The sequence below is a fragment of the Colletes gigas genome, unplaced genomic scaffold, assembly GCF_013123115.1.
Source record: "Colletes gigas isolate AHSC1104 unplaced genomic scaffold, ASM1312311v1 Colletes_gigas_Sc00016, whole genome shotgun sequence".
Taxonomy (NCBI): domain Eukaryota; kingdom Metazoa; phylum Arthropoda; class Insecta; order Hymenoptera; family Colletidae; genus Colletes; species Colletes gigas.
Window position 1 is genome coordinate 5694338 of NW_025106645.1, and position 14292 is coordinate 5708629.

At 40.6% G+C, this 14292-nt stretch overlaps 3 protein-coding genes across 6 annotated transcripts in view; all 3 read left to right on the forward strand.

The window, feature by feature from the left end:
- LOC122400283 (serine/threonine-protein kinase 25-like) overlaps nucleotides 1-8533 on the forward strand; it is a 186159-nt gene extending 177626 nt beyond the window's left edge. For all 4 annotated transcript variants that reach the window (XM_043401659.1, XM_043401658.1, XM_043401660.1 and 1 more), the window contains 4 exons: nucleotides 241-502; nucleotides 2141-2683; nucleotides 3658-3884; nucleotides 5910-8533. In XM_043401659.1, coding sequence (XP_043257594.1) covers nucleotides 241-502; nucleotides 2141-2683; nucleotides 3658-3884; nucleotides 5910-5919 — 1042 coding nt within the window. In that variant the 3' untranslated portion in view covers nucleotides 5920-8533. The remainder of the gene's footprint in view (nucleotides 1-240; nucleotides 503-2140; nucleotides 2684-3657; nucleotides 3885-5909) is intronic.
- LOC122400280 overlaps nucleotides 1-14292 on the forward strand; it is a 249626-nt gene that overhangs the window by 138183 nt on the left and 97151 nt on the right. The window lies entirely within an intron of this gene.
- On the forward strand, nucleotides 12229-13968 carry LOC122400259 (piggyBac transposable element-derived protein 4-like). Its single transcript, XM_043401613.1, has one exon. It carries the CDS (start codon nucleotides 12229-12231, stop codon nucleotides 13966-13968), a length of 1740 nt encoding a protein of 579 aa, XP_043257548.1.

Here is a 14292-nt window from a genome sequence, read left to right on the forward strand (position 1 = left end):
CTGTTACAGTCTTGATCTATTATTGGGCTTTGAACCCACAGCTTATGGTTATGGTTCGATGACGATTTAATAATGGTCGCCAAATAGTTTCGAGGGTGTGGTCGTTGTAAGTCTTCCAACGATAGAATTTATGATTTTCCCAGCTATAAAATAAGGCCCAATTGCCCACGTGACTAACATAGGTACATACACAAGCATAGTAACGAGAAATGGTGTGATGATGGTTGTTTCTGTTGTCAGGGAGGAATCGAAACAGGATAGCGACATGGACGAGCCATGGATAATGACCGTGAAGGGTCCACACGGAGTGAAGGGTTCCGTGGTGCCGATTCTGCCACTGGACGAGCAACCAGCCTCGAATCACAGATCCTCCAATGACAATCAGCAAACGAAACCACATGCCAACGGAGCCTCGAGGTCTCCGCCGAAGGATTCCACGTTGAATCATTATAGAAGCGAGTCGCGGGACTCGGTGCGCGATGGCCAAGCAAAGCACACGCCGGTAAGAGTACTTTTCTCTACGATCGCGATTATCCATTTCGCTGAAACGTGCTTCGACCAAAAGGCTCCTTCGTTCCATGGAATAATATTCGTTTGTGACTCTCTGAGATAATTATTCGAAACAGAACCCCGTGTCCTGGTTCAGATTAGACCACCTCCAGGCAACCTCGCTATTGTTCGCCTTTCCCACGATATTGTTCGCGAAATCCCCACCGATTCCATGCTATTTCCAAGTCGCCATCATCATCAAAGAACGAAAATAACATTTTGATGTTTTCCAAATTATACACACGAAAGGGATGCAAAGCGATTAAAAATATCGTATCGACAGCCTTCTTGTTATAAACTTGAACTACGAGACGAAAATCATACTTGCATACTTTGACCTCTTGATGATTTTAAAACTTGAAATGTGAAGAAACTTTGAACATTTTTCTGTGTTTCACTCGCTGCTCTCAGTGTTTCTCGCTTTCGTCTACGATCAGGTTTAACGGAGATAACGGTCGACAATTTTTTAGTACCTCCCTCTCTAACGGTCGCGTGACAGACACGAGCAAGCGAACGTTAGAAAGGGATTGATATATCGTACAGCGTTACGATTGTAAATTACAATGAGCTACAAAGCATTTTTCGCCTGAAATGCGAACATTAGAGATGGATTACTGTACTGGAGCGGCTCCTCTAGTAAAATGGACAGAGAAATAAGCATTCTCTCTTCAAACAAGTCGCACAGTGTTCGAAAACGACGATTAAAGTGCATAAATCCTCAAAAACAAGTCCACGAACGATTATTGACACTGTTAACGTTAATTTCGCTTAATAATTTTTACATTATTCTATGTTAAATGAAAATTAAATTATTTAATTAAAGAACAAGATGAAATGTATTTGTTATGAGAGTTTCACTGCTGCATAACTAGACTGCGGATATTTATGCATTTATGGGAAATTTAGATTGTCAAAAAACTATAGACTGCATTTAATATGCAAAAATATAACAAATACTTCAAGTAAGATAAGAATTATTGTATTTAGGGGTTGAAACAACCCTCTACCAAGCTTTTATTTTATTAATTCTATTAATAAATATATGAATATGCATAAAAATCCGCAGTCTATGCATAACATTCTTAATTATATAATCTATGTAAATAATGCAGGAAATAATAGAAAATAGGAATAATAAGAATAGGATTCAAAACCAAAGAAATGAACATAAACTACAAGTTGGGTTAAGTTACTATAAAATTGGTTCTTTTTTATTACCTATGTTTAAAATTATAATGAATTTTGATGAATTGTTTTTATCCTAAAATAAAGTATGTACCTTCCTGTGCAAGATTCATACAGTAAAAAATAAATTCTTTGCTAGAGGGAGAATATGAACTGCAGAAACAGATTTTCGAGAAGAATAGAAACGTCGAGTTTCTGAGTAAAAATTAACCTATTTTTAAGCAGTTTCTATGGATAAATAATGTTTCGATGATCCTCAAGGATTTACAAACTTGATAGCACCTAAAGTAAAATGTGATGATAGAAAATTGGACTTTTCCGCGGCTAAATCGCCGTTTTCGAATATTGAGCGATCGGAGCAACCATATCACTGTTTTTAATAACAATTTTACATTGTATTTTCCAGTCACGGCCGCACGAGGCTGCGCCACCGCCACCGGTGGACACGCGAGAGAAAAGGGACGATCGCGATTACCGCGACGTCGACTGGGACTCGACGCTGAGGATGCTGAGGAGAGACGATCGAGAAAGGGACAGAGACGTCCGGGAAACGGATTTCGGTTCGAAGGAGAAGAGGTGTAGCAAACTAGACGTACCTGACGATTGGGACTCGATGCGGAGGAGGCTGAGGAGGGAAGTTCGAGAAAGGGACAAAGAGGTCCGGGAAACGGATTTCAGTACGAAGGAGAATAGGTGTAGCAAACTGGCACCCGCCGAATGGGACTCGACGCTGAGGAGGCTGCGGAGAGAAGACCGAGAAAGGGACAGAGAGGTCCAGGAAAGGGATTTCGGCTCGAAGGAGAAGAGGTGTAGCAAACTAGACGTACCTGTCGTACCTATGGTAGACCACAGGCCCGGCGAAGACAAACAGAGACCGAGAAGCTCGCAGGAACAGAAGCATCCGCGAAGCGCGGCTCTTTCCGACGTCGTTTTACCTCTCCTTTCCGAGGTAAATAGCTTTCTTACGTAAATGAACCACAACAGAGATCGGCGAACAATTTATTGCGTGTACTTATCCAACGGGTTGCAAAGAAGGAGATTTTTAATGAATTTTTCGATGAACTTTGTGGCGTCGCCTCCCGTGCTCGCCACCAGAGGGCGAGCGCCCTCACAAGCGACACGAATTCTGTCTAGATTGTCGTTTATTCGGTTTAGCGATTTTTTGTTTAATGGTAAGTAGGTTGTTTTGTATCGAGATTTGGCAGATTTATTTATCTTGCAAGTACGTGCAGTAATTTTTTCATCCAAAAATATTGAAAATCGTAGTTGTTATAGCCTCTTGTTTAATGGCTCTTCTAAAAAGGATGCTCTGTTAGCTCTATCCTCGACCCATTTAATCCTTTTATCGGATACAGAAAGGGAGGAAGTATTGTAACAGGAACTAGGGAAAACTAAAAATTTCGATAAATACAAAAATGGCCAAACTTTAAATTCTACAAAAACACACGACAATTTTATAGAAAATTTTATGAATAAAACTTTCATATTTTATAAATTAGCGTTATTGAAATAAAATTCGACTAAAAGTTTAATTTTCAAAAATGTCCACTCCGAAAGTAACTTTGCCTGATAACTTTAGAGAAGCAAAGGTCTCGTCAATAACAAATGATAATGATTTTAAGATCATAACAAATTTAAAATTAAGAACAAACACTGGAAAGGTGAGAATAAACGCTTAAAATTGAGAGTGAATACTCAAAAACATCTGTGAACGCTAAAAAAAAAAATGGAGGCTTGAACTGCACAGCAAGCGAACTGCTTTCACGAAGAATGGAAACAAAATGACTCTCGAAACTTTATTGTTGGATCTGGTACGATAACCTGAAAGTAGCTCAATATTTTGTCTCGCCCGTTGCTCTGAAAGACAAGGTGGATTTTACGCCGCCTTTGAAATACATCTTTTGTTCCCTTTATTTGCCGCAGCTTCAACGGAAGCATCAATATTCGGCAAGAGATAATAATGGCGAGGGCGGAAGTGGTATTCGTAAGAATGTAGGCGCGATAGACGAGCTACGCGGTGCGTTCGAGACAGCGGAACGCACTTCACCGGGAATGACCGAAGCCCTCATCAGAGAACTCCTTAAGTCCTTACTTCCTGCCAATCACTCGGAGGGCCGTTTGTCTATGCTGATGGAGAAGGTTATTCTAAGGTAACGTTTAAGCCCTTGTAAATTTATTTGCACAACGAACAACGTGTTTGTTTCAAACATCATAATTACTGTAGAACCTTCTTTATCCGATTCTCCCTTATTCAAATGCTTTACATTCGATCGTTTTTTTTTATTTGAACATATTATAAAATTGATTCTTATTTCCATAGTTCATACTCTTCAGGGAAATAATTACCATGTTTTAATCTAACTTGGAAAAAAATATGTATAACGTTGGTAATAGCAATTGTACAGTTTTCCAAATTAATTGAGCATTGTATCATAAAACTTTTTATAAGTATAATTGCTTCACTTTAAAATAATGATTATTTATAATAATTTCCTTTCTGAAGAGAACATATGCTTGATATAATTATCTCTACATTGTGCTTTTTGTACAGAGTGTTCGACAAACCCTGGGAAAAATTTTAATGGAAGATTCTAGACGCCAAAATTTGTTTGAGGCTTGGTTAAAAAGTTATTAAAAAATTTCAAATCATTTTGGAAAAATTATTTTCGGTTACGGGGGTCAATTATAATCATTTTTGGTGAATACACATACCTCCGAAATCCTACCCACTTTCGAGAAAAAAATTCGAGTAGGTAGTGAAATTTTTAGACAAAATTAAAAAATTTCAAATCATGCTAAGAAAATTATATTTAGTTGCAGGGGTCAATTACAAACATTTTTGGTCAATAGACATACTCCCGAAATCCTACGCACTTTCGAGAAAAAAATTCGAGCAGGTGGTGAAATTTTTCGGCGAAATTGAAAAGTTTCAAATCATTTTGAAAAAATTATTTTCGGTTGCGGGAGTCAATTTTAATCATTTTTGGTGAATAGACATATCCTCGAATTCCTATGTACTTTCGAGAAAAAAATTCGAGCAGGTATTGAAATTTTTCGGCGAAATTGAAAAGTTTCAAATCATTTTGAGAAAATTATTTTCGGTTGCGCGAATCAATTTTGATCATTTTTGGTGAATAGACATACCCCCGAAATCCTATGCACTTTCGAGAAAAAAATTCGAGTGGGTGCCTTAATTTTTCGGCGAAATTGAAAAGTTTCAAATCATTTTGAAAAAATTATTTTCGGTTGCGGGAATCAATTTTGATCATTTTTGGTGAATAGACATACCCCCGAAATCCTATGCACTTTCGAGAAAAAAATTCGAGTCGGTGCCTTAATTTTTCGACGAAATTGAAAAGGTTTAAATCATTTTGAAAAAATTATTTTCGGTTGCGGGAATCAATTTTGATCATTTTTGGTGAATAGACATACTCCCGAAATCCTATGCACTTTCGAGAAAAAAATTCGAGTCGGTGCCTTAATTTTTCGACGAAATTGAAAAGGTTTAAATCATTCTGGAAAAATTATTTTTGGTTGCGGGAGTCAATTTTGATCATTTTTGGTGAATAGACATACCCCCGAAATCCTATGCACTTTCGAGAAAAAAATTCGAGTATTAATTTTTCGACGAAATTGAAAAGGTTTAAATCATTCTGGAAAAATTATTTTTGGTTGCTGGAGTCAATTTTGATCATTTTTGGTGAATAGACATATCCTCGAAATCCTACGCAATTTCGAGAAAAAAAATCCTTACCGAAAATATACTGTGTGGCCAAAAATGTTTCCCCGAAATTTCATGCGTATGTTTAAAAAATCATAACTTCTAAACGGATTGGAGGATTTTAATGATTCAAAATTCAAACAATGCGCGTTAAAACTCCCATTAAAATTTTTTTACAGAGGTAGCCAAATACCCTGTACACACATTAATTATTTTATTCGCAAATACAAGTTCTACTGTAATTACTCTTTGTCACTTTTTCATACGCAAGGTAGAAGTGGAAAGAAACAATTTAATTCTTCTAAGAACTGTTAATAAAAAAAGCTAAAATTAAGTCAGATTATTTAAAAATTTTAAACTTCTTTGACCAAATTACTTTGAATCATAATTACGAAGAATGTCTAATTCCGTGAATTTCAGATTTTCGGAATTATGAACTTGTGCTTTTTTCCAGGGATACGTAGGGACGCGAGAGGGCGAGGGTTCGCAAGAGATTGTGGTCCGAGAACATCCTGACGTTGTAACGACTCGTTATTTCTCGTTTATCAGATTTATTATTCCGTACGAGCCGATACATTGTCGACGTGTGCCGGGTCCGAACGTGAGAGGAAGGTAGAAGAAGAACGTCGCTGCAACGACCCGGATATTTTTCATTCCCCTTTTGGTCCGTCGAAACTAAAACAAAACAGCAAAACTTTCGTTTCACATAACCGTCTTCTCTTCATTTCCGACTGGACGCGATTTTAATCCGAACTTGTTTTCACTCGCGAGAACGATGCATCGTCCCTCCGTTACGAGAACGGAAAGGAAATTAACAGATTTATCCGCTAGAGTAAAAAAAAAAAAGGGTTATACCATCCAATTGTCCTCGCGTAACGGCGACAGTTACCAGTTGAGAAAAAAAAAATATTAGCCTCCCCCCACCCCCCACCCCCCGCCGAATCGTTAACAAGTTAGTATTTGGAAAATTACGAAAAGAAAAAAATATGAAACGCAAGACGTAGGGAGATAGTCGAGAAATATTTTTGCAAATCATGCAGCCAACCCCCCGTTCAGGATTCTTTGTACGTTCTTCGTGTTCGGTATCGACGCAACCTCGAAGAGTGGAAAGATATAGTTATAGGCTCAGCCGATGTCTGATGAATAGGGGAAAAAAAGAGGGTATTCGTTGACAGGATCTTGCCTCATTGTAGATACATCCGGAACATGCACTACCCCACGACTTCACCAGAGATATCATAGCCGTGTTCTGAATCGCATTGGTATCGAGCGAGTTCGCGTTCGCGTAAACCGCCCTCCTGCCGCGCGAATAGATAAAAAAAAAACATATTTATTTAAACAATTTCACCCGGGAGGGGAATAAGCGAGACAGCGAGAGAGTGTTTCGGTCAGCATCCAAGCAGGAAAACGAAAGAGCTGTACTCAAAGCGAACGCGCCTTCCCGTTGCTTCCTGCGTTAGTGCACGTTTCGGATTCGGGGGGGAAAAGTCGATGGAAGGAGGACGCCTCCGTGCCGGAGGCTTTGTAAATATGTATGTAGCACGATAAGATAGTCTTATTGTTCTGATGATCGACGTCTCTGCCAGTCGGTTGCGCAGCTCCGTAACACGATCCCGTTGCCCTACGTTTCTAGCACTAGTTTCCTTCGTAACGATACAGAGAGCTAGGGGTAAAGAAAAAAATATCGTCTTTTGGGCCTCTTTCAGACGAGACGCAGACCTTCCTCCTTTTCAGATTGCCATCCCACGAGGCAAACACCGCCGAATTTTTTTGAAAAAGACTCAACGCCTCTTGTACTGTCTACGTCGGTGTTTCTCAAACTATGACCCACGGAGCTCAGAAAAAAGATTGGAGACAAAAGCTAGAAACTATAAAACTTAAAAATTTGCAACGTCTGAAACTGTTTGAATTATCCTTTTTATGAATTTCTTTATGAATTTTATGAATCACTGTTCGATAAAAGAGTTGATTCATTATTAACCCCTTGACGTACGATTTAATGTAATTTTTCAAACCTATACTATTTAATTTTGTTTAAATTTGCTCGTACAAGGAATGGCCATGGAAAAGAATAGATTTGATTTCTTAATACCTCGTGAATGTAAAAACGTGTTGATTTTAATACATAAGACTCGGTGACGAGTAGCCTTATGATCGTGAAACTTAACATCAAGTACTTATAACGAGTCAGGCTCGTCATTGTACAGTAAGGGGTTAAACAGTATTAAACAAATCCCAAAAAGAACCATACAACTTTCTAGAAGTTTGAGAAACACTGATCTATGATATTTTGCGAGTCACTATATCGGTTGGTCAAGGCCACCGAGGAACTGTCCCCACCGTTTGGCTACACGCGACGATGCACCGCATGTTTGGCGCGATTATGGCGGGGGAAGTGGCCTCGAGCGACGAGTCGATTTTGTCGCGACTGTATGCAACGAAACGTGGCGAATAATAGCAGTCTGTCGGGCCCTGACTGTACAACTTGGTGCCTCACCGCCGAGTATCTCGTTCGAAGGAGCCCTCAGGCGCGTTCAAAGCTGACCCTTCGGTTCGAAAGAAGAGAAAAAATGAAAAAATGAAAAAAAAAAACACACACTAGCAGCGATATTTAACGAATAGTCGAGGCGAACGGCGGCGCGAACGAAACTGAGATATGCTTTCGTTTTTTCGAGTTTAGAGTTCTTCCACTAGTTTGTCCGGGTAGAGTTCTTAGTCGAGCCGTTCCACGATCGAACCTGAGCTGTGATAACTCCCGCGGGACGTCGGCACTTAATCCACGTTGTTTGTAAACTAATGTATTTTATAAAGTATATTATATATATATATATATATAGAAAGAGAGAGAGAAAGGCAGAAAAAAGAAATTCCTCGTGAAGACAGATGAACAAAGTTGACCGAATCGTGAGGGCGGTCATCGTGTGTACGAACAGAGTCGCCCGCGAACGATCGTTGCGCCCTGGCCACGGAAGATTTAAAACGACGGAGGAAAAACAAGAGGGTGATAGAGAGTGCGAGAGAGGAAGAGAGAGTGAGTGGGAGGAGGAACGCGCGCATGTGAATACAAGAATGATAAAAGGAAAAGAAAAAAAAATTGTAAGAAAGACGAAGAAAGTGTTTAGCGTCGCGCGAGAGTGGAGCTAGCGTAAAAAAAAAAAAGAAACAGAACATTGTAAACGAGACGTAGTTATTAATTGCCAGGAAAATCGTACGGACGAAGAAGAGAGGCGACAGAGAGACCTAACTATCGTAAGCCCCGCGACACATGTTACGTAGTTGCGTTTATTCCAGTCAGCGAGGCGGTCGATGGGTGAGAGCCGCGATACTCCTGCGATTATTGTTGTAAAAAAAAAACCATTGTCAGCTACGACGACAAACCGGAACGTTTAACACCGCCGATCTACGCTCTACCATTCTCCCCTCTTTTGTTCTATCTCTTTACCGACCCGTTCTCCTACCACGCGTTACCCTTTTTTTCCACCCCCACCCCCTTTTTATTTTCTCCGGACCGAGAAGAACGCAAGAGACGATGACAGAGCACGCAGGAGGATTTTACCACTCTTTTTTTTCTTAGTTATTTTTTTTTTTCCTTTATTTCTTTTAGTTGAATTATCTTAGTTAATCAATCGCTACACTCTACTACTGTTAATATTATGAATTTATCGTCTTATCGTTGTTTCACCGTTGGGTTAGGTTTTCTTTTCGATGACTTTTACGACGGTCGCTACCCCAAGTCATCCTCGTAAAGCTGCCATAAAACGCTTACCGGCTACGCTCTAATAAAGACACTCAGAAAACTCGAAAGGTTTCAACGAATTATCTTCCCGTATCTCTTCTTCCGATCCTTGCAACGAACGCAACCCCGATCCCACGGAAGAATGACACTGGTCGAGCTGTGATTACCCAGTGGGAGACGAGATGTGGACACGTTGACCACGAAACGACGAAAGGGACAAAGGGAATCGTTCTTGGCTCGTTTAAGGGCTTGGTGCTCGACTTGCCCAATAATAACCAAGAACCCCCCTTGCCTCTTCCGTCGTTTGACTCGTTGGTGGCGTGCCATCGTCTCGTCCCCCGATAATACTTTGCTCGTTGGACGTTAAACATTCAAGAATCGAACGAGTCCTTAAATTTCGAGGGCTTTCAAAAACGTGCACCGAACGTGTATGGCTGTGTAAGCAGTGTGCTTAAATTATCGGGGTCCCCGGAGGCGTAGCGGTTGATCTATCCGGATAATAACGATCGTTGCGTATCGAAAGAGAGAATGGTTCATCTTCTTCGAAAGTATCAACGTTTTATTTTTCCCGCGATTCAATAGCAATACGTAGCCAATACATTCTAGTTGTGCTGACACTTAAACGCAATTTCCACCAATTTTCTGGCAACGCTGAGAGTTCCCAGACAAGCCGCGAGCAAATTATTAATTCAAACGTGTTTCGTTTATTCGCAATAGCCATACGTAACGTTGCAAGGAACTTTTGCATTCTGTTTCGAACGTTTACGAGGATCGATCGTTCGAGCTTTTCTTTGTAAATCTTCTCGACGGGTCGTCGCGAGGGGAGCTGTGTTTATCGAACGTTCATTTTGAGGATCGTTGTTTTCAGTTACACACGGTGATAGGGAGTGAGATACGACCGAGAAACGATGATCGTCGCGGCCGTTTCTCTCAGCGATCTCAAGAAAACGCTGAAGAATTATCCGTAAACCGCACCGCGTTCAATCCGAATTATGTGTCCTACCGTAACCAGCACTCTTCTTTGTATGATATTCTTAGCTATTATTCATAATATATTCAGCGTTATAACATCGTGGTAACAATAATAATAATAATTATCGACGTAGAATATAAATATATATATATTTTTTGTATTTTACTTCTACCTTGGCTGCATTGGACTGTATTATATTGATTATATGTGGCATGCCGAGGGCGTGTACAAATACGAAATAAAGATCAAATAAATCACGATCGACGGCTGATTCTCTCTACTAGCTACTCTGTTTCGAATCGACGAAAGAGTCGCGTTTTTCGATACCCGCGGGGACCAACAAACCGGAGTCAAATCAGTGAAAATTTCAGCAAAGAAAGTGGCATAAAAAACACGATGAAACATTGCAAATGTCGTCGTTCGAAAAACAAGAACTCCCTCGGGGTACCGCTGAAAAGGACAGGGGACCACGTACAAAGTTAATTCCAAAGTTTATACTTTGATGCACGAAGCTGAAGAGTTGCAAAGAATTTGTGCAATTCGGTTGGAAATGTCTTGAGGAGAAATTTCGAAGACCAGAGAAGAGTGGCTGTTGAAAATTTGTCGAAGAAGATTTTACGTGGCATCCAAAGACTGATCAAAGTTTAAGAATTTTGAAATATTTCTTTTTGCCAAAGAGTAATTTGTTGCGATATTAAAACGAATACTTGGAATTATGACAAATGGGGGTAAGATAAGTTTCGTTTTCAGGTAGGTCATTTTACCGTCAGCCATTTTTTAATTGAACTCTTTTTGCGTGGATATATTCTACAGGCGTCGTGTTTTGCAGCCTGCGTTCGTTTTTGCGAGATTAAGAAATGTCAAAATGTAGAAACTATAATCTACGGCCTTATTTTTTATTATTGTTTTGTGATAAATCTATTATCTTGAAAAGTTAACCTCTTGTGGGACTATATTTTAAAATATCTTTGATTCGTAATTGTTAATCGTGAATAAGTAATACAAGTTGCTTGTATTGACCTCGATTTCAATGGTAGTTCAAAGTTTTTAATATTTTTGGGCTTACTGTTTAGTTAAAAAAAAATCTGATAGAGAATTATAATCATTATTATCATGATAGTATAATTGTAATTGATATAATGAACAATATGAGATTTAAGGCTTTCGCGGCCTGAATGCGTATTAGAGTTCATGACTTCCGGTTAAATCAGCTGATCTATGTATTCAAACTCCTGATTAGCTGATGCACCGTTACAAATGAACCTTGCTATACAAGGACTTCCAAAAAACAAGAGATCTCAAATCAAAAGACCACTCTCGATAATACTAACTGCATCATGAACAATATTTTATGCTTGTTTTGTAAAAATAATATACATTTCCAACGAGGTATCGATCAATGATGGAATAGAACATACGGAAACGAAATGTTTATTAACATGTTTGCCTATAAATCATCAATTATAACGTAGCTATAATCTACAAACGAAGCTATGGCCACCTTGCGGTGATATTTACGAACTACAACGAGCTCCGACGAAATGCAACTCGCACTCCCTTCTGCATAGCGTCATAATTCCAGGTGTTAGTTTAGTTCGCATGCTTGGCCGCTAGACACGTAGTTGTAACATTTATCGGCTCGTAAAACGAACAAGATTTACGATGCACGTGTAAATATGACAATCGAGAGATACTTGTTGTTGGACATCGTTGAAAACAATTGTTAAGTAAGAGGCCGTTGACGCTGTCGATTGATAGGCATCGTTCGTACGAATCGAAAAGAATGTTCGATATCGTAAAAAGTTGACTGCTGTTCGGCAAGACGCCGGATCATCGGAGACCCATATTCGTCAGGACGGTTTTATCTCAGAGCTAGGCCATGTGTTTACATTGTTCGAGCTTCAGTGCTCCCCTCTCCGCCCGCGCGCTAGACTTCAGACCGATAGGATTTGTTCCCGCCTCTGAAAAGATGCATTCCGTTGGCAGTTTCTAACATAGCAGTGATCGCCAGTGACGGATTACGGTGTACACGATTTTCCAGAGGGAAAACCAAGAACGTCCACGATGTCGGAGTCGATGAACCAGAGCAGTGCCTTCAGTGAACTCGTGGATCACGAAGATAATTACAACGACGAAGTTTCGTCGGACGGTGGAAGTACTGCGTCATACAGCGATACGAAACCCGAGCTACAAGATTTCGAAAGCGACGTGTTCTCTGGCCTGGAGTCGGACGAGGACGACACGGACGACAGAAACCAGATTATCTCCGGACGTATATGGGGCTATATACCACGTAAAGTTGACGTGGAGCAATTGCAATACGTGTCACGTGCTGGTAATTTAACTAGGAGAAGCGAAAATATCGAGTCCATCAAAGAGTCGTTTAACCTTTTTATCAACAATGAAATCATCGACATGATCGTCACGCATACGAACAGAAAAGCGGAGGAGTCTTACGGTAAACAACCGCAGAAGCAATGGAAACCAGTAGACCGCATCGAGATCAATGCGTTTCTTGGCCTTTTATTGATCATCGGACGATTCAGAGAATCGGACGAATCTAAGAACTGTTTATGGACGAAGAACACAGCGTTCTCTAGGCAGGTGTACGCGGCGGTGATGTCGTGCGATAGATTTAAGGACATTTTGAAATACATACGATTCGACGATAGGACCACGAGGCCGGAAAGGAAAATTAACGACAAATTAGCGGCGCTCAGGGACGTGACGAACATATTCGCGGTGAATTGCAGGGAATCTTACGACGCGACGAACGCGGGCACGGTGGACGAGCAATTGGTCACTTTTCGTGGTTTGTGCCCGTTCAAGGTTTACATGCCCGACAAACCTGGCAAATACGGAATAAAGTTATGGACGCTTTGCGACGCGCAGACGTTTTATTGTTGTAACTTCGACGTGCACCTGGGGAGGTTAAGAAACATCGCCGAGAACGACCAAGGTCAACTAGTGGTTAGACGACTCACCGATTTTTGGAATCAGTCCGGACGAACCGTCACGACAGACAATTCCTTCACGGATATCGGTCTGGCCGAGGATCTGTTGCAAAATAAAATTTTCCTCGTTGGCACGGTGCGTAAAGACAAAAGGGATCTACCGAAGTCGATGGTTCACACGTACTCGAGGCAACGGTTTTCGTGCGACTGTCTCTACACGACTAACCTCACCCTCGTGTCGTACATTCCGAAACCTCGAAAGTGTATCGTGCTGCTGTCGAGCTCGTGCCATCATCACGAGCATAGCGTGTCCGGGCCGGAAGACAACTACAAACCGGAAATAATCTCGTATTATAACTCGACGAAAAATGGTGTAAATACGTTCAATGCGTTGTTGAGAGAGTACTCGTGCCGGAGAGCCACCAGACGCTGGCCGTTGTCGCTTTTTTTGAATTACGTCGACATGGCTGCTTACAACGCGTTCGTCGTGTGGGTTACGAAGAATCCCGCGTGGGAGAGCCACGTGTCCATGAAAAAACGGAGGGAGATGTTTCTCGAGAAACTGGGGAACGAACTGTACGCGCGGAACATCGAGAGGCGCGCCACCGATTTCGAGAATCGTAATATCATAGTTCCTAGGCACGTCGTGAACGCGATCGAGAGCACGGGCAGAAAACTGAAAAGGAAAGAGATGACGTTAGACTACCGGAAACGTTCGAGGTGTTACATATGCGTCGGGAACGATAACAAATACAGCACTAGATGCGATGCGTGTTTGCAATTTATTTGTAGTGCTCACTCGAACATTGAAAAGAATGCCACGTGCGTGCAGTGTACATTATTCGAATAAATACTGTTCCTTTGTATATACCAAACCATATATTTTTCTTCACCTTCGGTCGTTATTCGCAATTACAAGTTTTTGACAACAAATTGTTCTTGACGAAAAATGAAGGAAGAAAGTATCGGGTCTGATTTAAACTCGGACGGTGATTTTTTTTTTTTAAAGGTTTTTTCAAACAGTCCTAATTCTAACTTAATCGATAGTTTATGGTGCGCGGAGATCGACGGAGACGTACCAAAAGTAACCATTTGTTTTAATCTTTTATTACAAAAAGAATCTTATGTACATGTGAATCACTGCTCTGATCGTGTATAAGTAGTATCTACGCTC

What these genes read in the sequence shown, in the direction of transcription:
- LOC122400259 (XM_043401613.1), top strand. Translation starts at nt 12,229, where the DNA reads ATGTCGGAGTCGATGAACCAGAGCAGTGCCTTCAGTGAACTCGTGGAT.